Source organism: Ranitomeya variabilis, chromosome 2 (genome assembly GCF_051348905.1).
Source record: "Ranitomeya variabilis isolate aRanVar5 chromosome 2, aRanVar5.hap1, whole genome shotgun sequence".
Lineage (NCBI taxonomy): Eukaryota > Metazoa > Chordata > Amphibia > Anura > Dendrobatidae > Ranitomeya > Ranitomeya variabilis.
In genome coordinates, this window is record NC_135233.1 from 1,006,940,786 (window position 1) to 1,006,954,510 (window position 13,725).

Below are 13,725 nucleotides of genomic sequence, written 5' to 3' on the forward strand. Positions count from 1 at the left end.
GCCTCAATCACACCTATCCTCAAAAAGCCTTCTCTTGACCCATCCTCTGTATGTAGCTATCGCCCTATATCACTTCTCCCTTATGCCTCCAAACTACTGGAACAACACGTCTACCTTGAACTGTCCTCCCATCTCTCTTCTTGCTCCCTCTTTGACCGCTTACAATCTGGCTTCCGGTCACACCATTCCACTGAAACTGCCCTAACTAAGGTCACCAATGACCTCTTAACCACCAAGAGCAAGCGACACTACTCTGTACTCCTCCTCCTCGACCTGTCGGCTGCCTTTGACACAGTGGACCATTCCCTATTATTACAGACCCTCTCATCCCTTGGCATCACAGACTTGGCCCTATCCTGGATCTCATCATACCTAACAGACCAGACATTCAGCGTCTCCCACTCACACACCACCTCCTCACCTCGCCCCCTATCTGTCGGAGTCCCACAAGGTTCAGTCCTTGGGCCCCTGCTCTTCTCCATTTACACCTTTGGCCTGGGACAGCTCATAGAATCTCATGGCTTCCAGTATCACCTCTATGCTGATGACACACAGATCTACATCTCTGGACCAGATATCACCTCCCTACTAACCAGAATCCCTCATTGTCTGTCCACTATTTCATCCTTCTTCTCCGCTAGATTTCTGAAACTTAACATGGACAAAACAGAATTCATCATCTTTCCCCCATCTCACGCGACCCCCCCCCCCCCCCCCCCCCCCCAACGAACCTATCCATTACAGTGCATGGCTGCCCACTCTCCCCAGTCCCACAAGCTCGCTACCTCGGGGTAATCCTTGACGCTGATCTCTCCTTCAAACCACATATCCAAGCCCTTTCCACTTCCTGTCGACTTCAACTCAAAAATATTTCACGAATCCGTACATTCCTCAACCAAGAATCTGCAAAAACCCTAGTCCATGATCATCTCTCGCCTTGACTACTGCAACCTCCTGCTTTGTGGCCTCCCCTCTAACACACTCGCACCCCTCCAATCTATTCTAAACTCTGCTGCCCGACTAATCCACCTGTCCCCCCGCTATTCCCCGGCCTCTCCCCTCTGTCAATCCATTCACTGGCTCCCCATTGCCCAGAGACTCCAGTACAAAACCCTAACCATGACATACAAAGCCATCCACAACCTGTCTCCTCCATACATCTGTGACCTCGTCTCCCGGTACTTACCTACACGCAACCTCTGATCCTCACAAGATCTCCTTCTCTACTCCCCTCTTATCTCCTCTTCCCACAATCGTATACAAGATTTCTCTCGCGTATCACCCCTACTCTGGAACCCTCTACCACAACACATCAGACTCTCGCCTACCATCGAAACCTTCAAAAAGAGCCTGAAGACCCACCTCTTCCGACAAGCCTACAACCTGCAGTAACCACCGATCAACCAAACCGCTGCATGACCAGCTCTATCCTCACCTACTGTATTCTCACCCATCCCTTGTAGATTGTGAGCCTTCGCGGGCAGGGTCCTCTCTCCTCCTGTACCAGTTATGACTTGTATTGTTTAAGAATATTGTACTTGTTTTTATTATGTATACCCCTCCTCACATGTAAAACGCCATGGAATAAATGGCGCTATAACAATAAATAATAATAATAATAACAATAATAATAATTTGGGATAGAACACTGGCAATGAGACAAAGAGTTAACCATGACACAACTGTTGGCCCTCATAGGAGTACCGAAAAACGTGGTACAGAGGCCCTGGATGTTGACAGAACACCCAGTGGATCAGTATGGACGCAGAGATCTTTAATAGTGACGAGCGAATGTGGCAATTCCCACATGTTGAGCCGCAAATCAAGCAGCCGCAGGGACTCGAACATAATATAAGGGCATGCCCAGATGCTCGGATAACACCCGAGGGTGCTCGGATAAGACGTTATCCAAGCACGTTGGCTCATCACTAATCTGTAAGACAGACAAACACTGTCCATATATAACTGGCTGCTGCAAAACAATTGAGTGATCAAATGTAAATCCTTTTGGGAATAAAAGCAAATTGGGAAGCCTGACCCACAGTAGTCAGCTGAATCAGGGCTATGGAGTTGGAGTCGGAGCCCATTTTGGTGGAGTCGGAGTCATGGAAATTGAGGAGTCGGAGGTTTGGCTTACCGACTCCACAGCCCTGCAGCTGATCACTATTTTAATAAGGGGTCTTGAGAGACAATCCCGATAATGGAAATTATCTCTAAGGGCCCTAACACATAATCCCAGTGCCAACTCCAATATGTGGTGCTACTAATGTGCATTTCCTACATGGCCTCTCAGATATGACCATGAGGAGCCATCATCGCTCCGTGCAAACTAGAGGCCCTGGTCTATTCTCTTCACCCAAAGCTGGCGTAAAAGACAGCGGTAAGGAATGGAGTGTGGAGAGACACAAGTCTCCATAGGCAGACATCATTCCCCAGGAGGACACTCGATGTGTCCATAGCCACAGGGACATGGAGGTGCTGGCACAGAGCAGGTCTATTGCTTACCACATCTGCAGCTGCACACGACATTGCAAAATGTTCTTTCCAGCCAGGGAAGAGAAATTGGCGTTCTTTCAAAGTTTAAGCCATGACATTAAACCTCTCCCCACAGGGCACAAGAGAGTAAAACAATCAAACCACTATTTGATATGTACTCGGAACTGAGAAATAGTATTGAAACATTCACCGGCGTCGTGAAGCCGCCTGCGGCTACTGAAAACTACGACACGTGCCTCACTAACGAAGCAAAGGAGGGAAAAAAAAGTGTCAGAGGATATAATGGATAAAACACAGAACAGCAGAAACACATAATCACTACTGAATCCGGCACAGTCTACAGATATCGGAGCAGGCAGACCAGGGGCTACTATGTGACTACCACATAACCGGACACCATAACGGCCACTCGCTTCTGTGTCTCTCTATGGATCTACTCATTGTACAAAAGTTTCCACAATTAAAGAGAATACAGTTGTGCAAAGTCCATCTACGCCCCCCTCCCTAAATCTCTGGCTGGGAATCCAAAAAGAGCAGAGATCACAAGGATACACGGGGGCCGGAGTACCGTAATGCAGAGACGCGGCACCGTGGCTCAAGGTTTCTGAAATAGCAGACTGCAGGACACAGCATGGAGCGTTACATTCCTCCTGTATACCTCTGCATGAGACCCTGGGCTTCTATGTGTGCTGAACAAGGCAACCATGGCTGTGACGCGGCCTGCATAGCGAAAGACCTCTATATGCCACCTACTACACGAAACTATAGAGCAAATGAATGGGTGCTACTGTGACCCGCCATGTTCCAAGACCCCCAAAATACAAAATAGTTCAGACTTTTTGTGGTACCTTGTGGGTCCCTGTGACTGACTTCACAATGGAGGTGTGGACAGAATGTCCCGTCTTCAGTGACTCCTCCTCATCATCACACCACGGTGATGTGCATGGCGGATCATCACACATCCCTGCATTACCCACTGTGGAATATCCATGATCTCACTACAGGTCACAAGTTCATAAAGAACTACATGCAGTGGTGCCGACTATCTACGGTGATGACAGACCAGGAAGACGCACTGTAGGCCTCGGAGGGGGACAGCATGGAGCTAGCGCACTATCTATACAGTCGGCGCACATTTGCTGCTCTTAATCCTCCCTCAATTCCAGATGGATACTCTCCGAGCAGATCCAAACATGCAGCAGCTCAAGAAGATTCCCTGACACAAAAGGGGGATTAGCCTTGTGTTTTATGGCCCGTAATGCAGACTCAGCTGAAAAACCTTCCTGCGTCATAGCACTGAGGACTCCCCTGTATGGCAGCACACGTGTCAGCAATATGTCACCTACGCTATAAGGCACCTACACAATAACACACCGGGGATTCTCCGACGTCACATCCTACATCCACAGGCAGTAATATGGAGTTACCTTAAAGCCACCACTCCAGTGTTTTTTTTTATGTCAGCGCTGGAGTGGTGCTCCTAACCATAGTTCCCTGCCCGTAGTCTAACACTTACCAGCCACCATCTTCAACTATTTCCAGAGCCGCTCCGATCCAGTGCCTGTATCTTGTAACTGCAACTTCTGACTTACTGGAAGTCAGAGGTAATGGTCACAAGCAGCGATGAGTGAGCGTGCTCGTTACTCAGCCGGGTATCAGGGGTGATCAGGCGCCATTGCTCCAGTCCCTGTCCCGTAGGTTTTGCGGCTGTGCCAGGCTCACATGACATTCCACCGGGAAGAGCGAGCAAGGTGGCAACAGTGCCGGCACGGGAGAGGTGAGTAGAAGGTTTTTTATTTTAATCGAGGCCAAGTGTGGGGTATGAGAAGGAGTTGTCCAAGGAGTGGCCAACATCAAGCATTTACATCTGCTTAAGCGGCAGATGAATTATACAAAAACAAATGAACATACAGACATGAGACAGAGTGAGCAGAGAGCGCCACAGACAAAGAGCGCCACAGACAAAGAGCGCCACAGACAAAGAGCGCCAGCGAGAGACAGAGAGGGGGACTTTTTCCAGCTCCAAAGTTCGGGTCCCTATTGATTTGTATGTGGTTCAGCTTCAAGTTCGGGGACAGTTCTGTTAACTGGACCGACCTTTGGACTAAGGTTAAGTTGAACATCACAAACCCAAACTTCCACTGGTCCGCTTATCCCTACTACTCAGGTGACTGGGTGTGCTTTTCACCTTAACTCATGGGTCTGTCTGTTTATATGGTCAGACCTTTTTTATCAATTACTTTTCATATGATGATATTATTTTAATTGAATAATAATATATATATTTTTTTACTTTGGTTATACATCGGTTTTTATCTTTAACCTTTTTTTTCCTTGGAGATTTCCATAAATCAAATGCTGGTGCACACCTATATAACCATCACACAATAAAATACATAGATTGGAGGGGATTCTGACAATCTGATTTATATTAGATAGACTGCAAAATAGTGCTCAAAAGGTAGACAATACCCTTACTGCAAGGAATACCTTTATTTGGGTACTGGGATCTGCACAAAAAGTGTCCATTGAATGCTATAATAAGTGCAATGAGAAAATACAGTAGGAGAGAATAAAGGGAATCTTACAGTATTAATATAATGTATCTGGTATTTGAGGAACACAAATTTCCTAGGTGTTTTCTTATTAAGAGAACCTGCCTTTGCATTTAGTTTTGGAATTCTGTATGTTTTCTGCCTCACTGGTGTACACGGAGGCTAAACTATTACATTGAACCTAATTTCTCTGAAATGGTAGCAGGAAGCTAAATGATGGTGTGGGTGTGATTACCAAGGAGGATATAGGATGGTCACTTACACATGAAGCCGTAGATGACAAGTTTAATGACTTTCTGAAACCAGAGATCATGTTGCATAATATATTGGGTAACTGCTGAGGTCAGAAGGTGTCACAGTGATTGTACCCAATACTCCAATCCAATGTGGTTCATAGATTTATTCTGCACATAAATCTCGGCAGCAGTAGTCATCACGCAGGGACCAGTCACCACTAGTTTTAAGCATTCTGAAACTGCCAATATATCGGGTATCGGCCGATATTCGCTGTATCGGACTTCCGATACTTTTAAGATATCGGATACCGGAATCGGAAGTTCCTATAGTGCAATGATGAACTATAATGGAGTGTGGGCGGTGCGTGGGCTGAGACTGCGTGTGCGGTCGGGGTCTGTGCGGGCCTGCCGGGAGCTTGTGAGGGCCTGCCGGGAGCCTGTGCGGGCCTGCAGGGAGCCTGTGCGGGCCTGCCGGGAGCCTGTACGTGTGCAGGCTTCGTCAATGGGACTAGAAGTCCCATCAGCTATGCCTGCTACAATGACAGTGATTGACACATTAGCCAATGATGGGACAGTAGTAGTCCCATCATCCGGCTAATGTGTTGAATGTAAAAAAAACAAAAAAACAAAAAAAACCCCACAAACATACATACTACATACATACTACATACATACAATACATACATATAGACATACAGTACATATAACAGAGTACATACTCACCATCACTTGTCACTTTGATCCCCGAAGCCATGGTCATCTGTAAAAAATATTAAAATAAACAACCAATATACTCCCTGATCCACAGAAATCCACGAGCGTCCCACAACGATCTCTCGTGGAGAACGGCAGCATCAGCCGATGTGACCGCTCTCTAGGGGCTCCAGGAATACAATGACTGGAGGAAGGTATCCTTCCGCACTGTTTTCCTCCGCCGCTGTAAAAAAATAGTCCCTAGTCTCACTTTTGGCATTGCTGTGTGAGAAATTTCCCACGCAGCAATTGCCATAAAGTGAGACTCTGAACTATAGTAACCTCTCAGTGATGCACTGCAGGAGGCATTGTCTCCTGTCAGTGTGTCACTGAAGGTCCTATAGAGCAGTGACATCACCCGATGTCACTGTTCTATAGGGGAGATCGTCGTGGGACACATTAATTGGACTACGGCGGACAGGTAGTATACGGTTTATTACTTAACGTTTTTGCAGGCGCTGAAGTATGGTAAGTATGGTTAAAAAGAATATTAAAATACTTTTTCTGGCTGTCTTTATTTTATTTTTTAACTCTTTCACAGTGTGGAAGGATACCTTACTCCCGTCATTGTATTCCTGGAGCCCCTAGAGAGCGGTCGCATCATCTGATGCTGCCATTCTTCACGGGAGATCGTCGTGGGATACTCGTGGATTTCTGCAGATCAGGGAGTATATTGGTTGTTTGTTATTTTCATATTTTTACAGATGACACTGGCTTCGGGGATCAAAGTGACAAGTGATGGGAGTATGTACTCTATGTTATATGTATTGTATGTCTATATGTATGTAATGTATGAATGTATTGTATGTAGTATGTATGTAGTATGTATGTTTGTGTTTTGTTTTGTTTTACATTCAACACATTAGCCGGATGATGGGACTACTACTGTCCCATCATTGGCTAATGTATCAATCACTGCCATTGTAGCAGGCATAGCCCGATGGGACTTGTAGTCCCATCGGACGATGCCTGCACACAAACACAAAGACCCCCCGATAGGCCCGTACAGACCCCCGGCAGGCCGCACAGACCCCTGAGAGGCCCGTACAGACGCCCCCGAGAGGCCCGCACAGACCCCCGGCAGGCCGCACAGATCCCCGAGAGGCCTGCACAGACCCCCCGAGAGGCCCACACAGACCCCCGGCAGGCCGCACAGATCCCCGAGAGGCCCGCACAGACCCCCGAGAGGCCCGCACAGACCCCCGAGAGGCCCGCACAGACCCCCGAGAGGCCCGCACAGACCCCCGAGAGGCCCGCACAGACCCCCGAGAGGCCCGCACAGACCCCCGGCAGGCCCGCACAGACCCCCGGCAGGCCCGCACAGACCCCCCGCGGTCCCATACAGACACGCAGTCTCCGCCCACACTCTTCCCCCCTCCGGAACAGGATGCACAAGGAAAGAAAGGGCTTATTTTCATTCTGATATTTGAGTCCCATTGACTTGCATTGGTTTCCGGTATCGGCGATATCCGATATTTTTTGGATATCGGACGATCCAATATTACCCCAAAATCGGCAGGTATCGCTCAACACTAGTCACCACATAATTAGAGCCGCTCCAGGACCTGCATTTCTGCCATGGCATGTGTGCACATATTTTATAGTGGAAGACTAATCTGTTTTGGAAAACTGTGAAAAGAGGTTTTGTGAAACACATCGTCTGCCATGGCTGGAGGTTGTGGTAGAAGGAAAAAACCCTGTTCTTTCCTCACCTTATTTTGGTGTAGCGTTCAGTCTCTGCTCCTGGTGCCCAGTATTGTCGGCTGAACTGACACCACACTAACAGCACTGTAGCCAATAACTAAGCGCAGCAGCTCTGAGAAAGAAAACCGCCCCACCAGCCAGACAGCAGCATGGATGTATTCTAGAACTAGACTTGGTGCACCGAGCGTCTTTGCAGGTAGCACACACTTTCCATAGAAGTACACAGATCCGTTATCACAGGCCTCCCCTCTGATTATTTGTGGAGTAATGCACTTTGTAAGTACACACACGGATCAATAGAGCTGGAATGCTTTGTAACTTTCACAGTCGATGTAAGTGGTATTTGAAGGAGGATATGTTGACAATTATACAGTTCACCCCATTCTACTACATAAGACGCATAAAGGATTTACTGTACACTCAATACCATGCACTCAGCATTTGCCTCTGGCTGTAATATGGAGTCACATGTGAAAGAAGCAATAATCGGTAACAATGTGTTTCTGATAAAGTCAAAAGCATCAAGATAAAAAATTACAAAGTATAGGAATTTCAGGATCCCGGCACTTACCTGTGGTGCAAACCCCTCAACTTGCAGCTCTCGGTTAGCATCATTGTGATCTGAGCTTCAGATGCTTGATCTAAAAACCAAACGAGACAAGGAAAGATTATAGAAAATATCTAACAGCGGCTACTTGTCATCATAGATGTGAAATATTTTACGGATAGAAATAGTCAGTACCACAGACATGAAGCTGCTGATCCACAATGGAGCAAACTATTGGTCAGTAACAGTAATAATGCCGACCCCGTGTGCCCGTCCTCAGTGACCGCATGCAGTCTCTCAGCTTGTGACATTCAACACTTTGTGCTGTAAAAGTCTGTGCAGTGGAAGGCCGGCGGGGAGACGCGCAGAGGAAGGGCGGCGGGGAGACGAGCAGAGGAAGGGCGGCGGGGAGAAGCGCAGAGGAAGGGCGGCGGGGAGAAGCGCAGAGGAAGGCCGGCGGGGAGACGCGCAGAGGAAGGCCGGCGGGGAGACGCGCAGAGGAAGGCCGGCGGGGAGACGCGCAGAGGAAGGCCGGCGGGGAGACGCGCAGAGGAAGGCCGGCGGGGAGACGCGCAGAGGAAGGCCGGCGGGGAGACGCGCAGAGGAAGGCCGGCGGGGAGACGCGCAGAGGAAGGCCGGCGGGGAGACGCGCAGAGGAAGGCCGGCGGGGAGACGCGCAGAGGAAGGCCGGCGGGGAGACGCGCAGAGGAAGGCCGGCGGGGAGACGCGCAGAGGAAGGCCGGCGGGGAGACGCGCAGAGGAAGGCCGGCGGGGAGACGCGCAGAGGAAGGCCGGCGGGGAGACGAGCAGAGGAAGGGCGGCGGGGAGAAGCGCAGAGGAAGGGCGGCGGGGAGAAGCGCAGAGGAAGGGCGGCGGGGAGACGCGCAGAGGAAGGCCGGCGGGGAGACGCGCAGAGGAAGGCCGGCGGGGAGACGCGCAGAGGAAGGCCGGCGGGGAGACGCGCAGAGGAAGGGCGGCGGGGAGAAGCGCAGAGGAAGGCCGGCGGGGAGACGCGCAGAGGAAGGCCGGCGGGGAGACGCGCAGAGGAAGGCCGGCGGGGAGACGCGCAGAGGAAGGCCGGCGGGGAGACGCGCAGAGGAAGGCCGGCGGGGAGACGCGCAGAGGAAGGCCGGCGGGGAGACGCGCAGAGGAAGGCCGGCGGGGAGACGCGCAGAGGAAGGCCGGCGGGGAGACGCGCAGAGGAAGGCCGGCGGGGAGACGCGCAGAGGAAGGCCGGCGGGGAGACGCGCAGAGGAAGGCCGGCGGGGAGACGCGCAGAGGAAGGCCGGCGGGGAGACGCGCAGAGGAAGGCCGGCGGGGAGACGCGCAGAGGAAGGCCGGCGGGGAGAGGCGCCGAGGAAGGCCGGCGGGGAGACGCGCAGAGGAAGGCCGGCGGGGAGACGCGCAGAGGAAGGCCGGCGGGGAGACGCGCAGAGGAAGGCCGGCGGGGAGACGCGCAGAGGAAGGCCGGCGGGGAGAAGCGCAGAGGAAGGGTGGCGGGGAGAAGCGCAGAGGAAGGGCGGCGGGGAGAAGCGCAGAGGAAGGGCGGCGGGGAGACGCGCAGAGGAAGGGCGGCGGGGAGACGCGCAGAGGAAGGGCGGCGGGGAGACGCGCAGAGGAAGGCCGGCGGGGAGACGCGCAGAGGAAGGCCGGCGGGGAGACGCGCAGAGGAAGGCCGGCGGGGAGACGCGCAGAGGAAGGCCGGCGGGGAGACAACCACAGGAAAGACAGCAGGGAGACATCCACAGGAAAGACAGCAGGGAGACATCCACAGGAAAGACAGCAGGGAGACATCCACAGGAAAGAATCAGAAAACAAAGGAAAACATCCACTGATGATTTAACAAGTCACAGTAAAGGCATCAATGCAGACTAATGTTGGCAAAACTCAGATATCAACGTGTTTAGCTGATGGTCTATTGTGTATCACATGTACTGTATAGCCACCAACGGTATGTCTCCATTACATCCCACATAGTGTATAACCACCACTGGTGTTGCCTGCAGAGATGTGAATTCTGTATAATATGGACTGACTCAGACAATATATAATACACTGGGGTACAGTAGTTCAGTGCAGAAATTATTTCCTAAGAATTTGGGGAAGTTATGAAATGTCCTATAAACGTCTGTTCTGTTCTTGATCTAAGGACCTAGGCTTTTAGTTGAGATTAATCTGTGCTGCACTTTACATACCTGCTCAGTAGTGAGGCCGTGTTGTTGAGTCGGGAGTCAGGGAAATTGAGGAGTTGGAGGTTTAGCTTACAGACTTCACAGCCCCGATTGCCTGCATTACATCCCACGTACCGTACAACCACCATCGGTATGTCTGCATTACATCCCACGTACCATACAACCACCACCGATAAGGCTACTTTCACATTTGAGTTAGAATCCGCAGCGTATCATCCGCAACCGCATGCAAAAACGCATGCAAACGTCTGATAAGCGTTTTTTATCCGCATCAGCTTACGCATGATGGTAAAAAAAACGCAGCGTTTGCATGCGTTTTTACATGTGTTTGCGCTTTTTATGCGCATGCGTTTGATATTTCCAGGAGGGTGTGTCTTTAATGGGCATGCGCAGTCCGAAGTAGGCAAGCTTATCAAACGCATGCGTATGCAAAGAAATGTGTACGCATGCGTTCCCATAGATAGTAATGCGTTTTTTTGCCACATTCCTTGCGCTAACAACCGCATAAGTTTCTAGGCGGCAAATTGACGCCTCTAAAATTACTACAGGTTGCGTTTACCGCGCCAAACCGCAGACGAAAAGACGCATGCGTCGTCTAACGCGGCAAAACGCAACCGATCGCAGACTCATGTGTCCCTAATGTTAAATATAGGAAAACACAACGCATGCGGATAATTGCGGAACACACGCTGCAGACACAACCGCAAATGTGAAACCGACCTACGTCTGCATTACATCCTAAGTACAGTATAACTATCGGGGTATGTCTGCATTACATCCCACGTACCGTACAACCACCACTGGTATGTCTGCATTACATCCCACATACTGTATAACCACCACCGGTATGTCTGCATTACATCCTAAGTACAGTATAACCATCGGCATGTCTGCATTACATCCTAAGTACAGTATAACCATCGGCATGTCTGCATTACATCCTAAGTACAGTATAACCATCGGTATGTCTGCATTACATCCTAAGTACAGTATAACCATCGGCATGTCTGCATTACATCCTAAGTACAGTATAACCATCGGCATGTCTGCATTACATCCTAAGTACAGCATAACCATCGGCATGTCTGCATTACATCCTAAGTACAGTATAACCATCGGCATGTCTGCATTACATCCTAAGTACAGTATAACCATCGGCATGTCTGCATTACATCCTAAGTACAGTATAACCATCAGCATGTCTGCATTACATCCTAAGTACAGTATAACCATCAGCATGTCTGCATTACATCCTAAGTACAGTATAACCATCAGCATGTCTGCATTACATCCTAAGTACAGTATAACCATCAGCATGTCTGCATTACATCCTAAGTACAGTATAACCATCAGCATGTCTGCATTACATCCTAAGTACAGTATAACCATCAGCATGTCTGCATTACATCCTAAGTACAGTATAACCATCAGCATGTCTGCATTACATCCTAAGTACAGTATAACCATCAGCATGTCTGCATTACATCCTAAGTACAGTATAACCATCAGCATGTCTGCATTACATCCTAAGTACAGTATAACCATCAGCATGTCTGCATTACATCCTAAGTACAGTATAACCATCGGTATATCTGCATTACGTCCCACACACTGTACAGTCACCACCGCTATGTCTGCACATATATTGTGGTATTTGGCAAATAATTATAATTATGGTAAGCCTAAATGACCTAAAACTGGAAAGGTTAATTCTGATTTCATGTAAAATATTGAGAAAATCATGCAAGTGTGTCTTTTTATATAGTGTATGTAAACGTCTGGTTTCAACTGTATATTTCTTTACCTGGTAAGTATGGAGCACAGATGTATATGACATAATGACAGTGTGATTACTAGCTGATATAATGTAATCAAATGACAGCTTAGAAACACAAGGACAGTATTTGGAGGACAGATCTTCTCTTTGATCTTTTCATGAAAGGCGAACACAAGACTGAGCAAGCAAAACTTCACTTACGAGAGTCTCAAGTGAGCAAATCAAGGGACGTGCAGGCATTTGTACCTTGCATGTTTACTTAATACTTTGGTGGAGAAATGAGGACTGGTTACTGCTCCGGGGTTACACTCACAAGCTGCTTACAAATTGATCCCTTTTTTCTCCCCTTCTTCACAGAAGACCACTACTAATTATAATGACAGAAAAGCGAGGGCAGAGGCACTGTGGATGAATCCTATGTGGCTGCTATGGAGCCCCTGGCAAGAAGATATTGTGTTACAGGTGGCACCATCAGCCAGCACAAGGTTGTGGTCACCACACGGAATGCAAAGGTAGAAAATGAGATAGTAAAAATAGGGCAGAAGACATCAGGACTTCACATGTCAGTGGCATAAAAGGCTCGGTCCAGTGTGTCCACTGAAGACTCCCGGGATGTAGCAGGCATCATTCACCAGAATGGTGTCCCTATAGCCTCCATTACGCTGTTTTTCGTCACTATACACTTTTTTCTTTTTTTACTACACAATAAAAAACAAAAAAAATGGACCACACCGTTCTATTAAGAAGAATTAAGGCTACGTTCACATTAGCGTTGTGCGACGCAGCGTCAGACGCCGCTGCGGCGACGCATGCGTCATGCGCCCCTATATTTAACATGGGGGCGCATGGACATGGGTTGCACTTGCGTTTTGTGACGCATGTGTCACTGCGGCGCACGCGTCAGGGCGCAGAGGACGCAGCAAGTTGCATTTTTTGTGCAAGCAAAAAAAGGACGCATGCGTCACAAAACAATGCGTTTTGCATGCGTTGTGCGTTGCGTCGCCGACGCAACACACAACAACGCAAATGTGAACGTAGCCTTATGCCTTAACCTATAGCGACCTATGTATAGTGGCATACACGTCAGAAAACCCTCCAGACTAACACCGCCAACAGAAAGCTTGATTTTCCTTCTGGATACGAAGTCCAATACTAGGCTAGCATTATGGTTCGGTACAAGAAAAAAAACTAAACTTTGTAGCAGTTTTGCCATGTATTACAGATGGGGTATCAATGAAAGGCCATGTCACCATTCACGAAAGCTGATGGTCCCGGCTCACCGCCTCCCTGCACTAGGACTTCTGCACAGATTCCAGAGCATGCCTGAAGGCTCTACTACAGAAGTTAATCAGTTTGGCTATGTTCACATGTTCAGCAATGATCAGAACGGATCCAGCAGCAATTCGTTGGCAGAAAAGTTGTGACGACACAGATTAAGGGGCCCTTTTAAACGCTGAGGAAGCCT

At 49.1% G+C, this 13,725-nt stretch overlaps 1 protein-coding gene across 3 annotated transcripts in view; it reads right to left on the reverse strand.

The window, feature by feature from the left end:
- Nucleotides 1-13,725, reverse strand: part of RYK (receptor like tyrosine kinase) — a 128,323-nt gene that overhangs the window by 31,568 nt on the left and 83,030 nt on the right. For all 3 annotated transcript variants that reach the window (XM_077291274.1, XM_077291275.1, XM_077291276.1), the window contains one exon: nt 8,316-8,385. In XM_077291274.1, the coding sequence (XP_077147389.1) occupies nt 8,316-8,385 (70 nt within the window). The remainder of the gene's footprint in view (nt 1-8,315; nt 8,386-13,725) is intronic.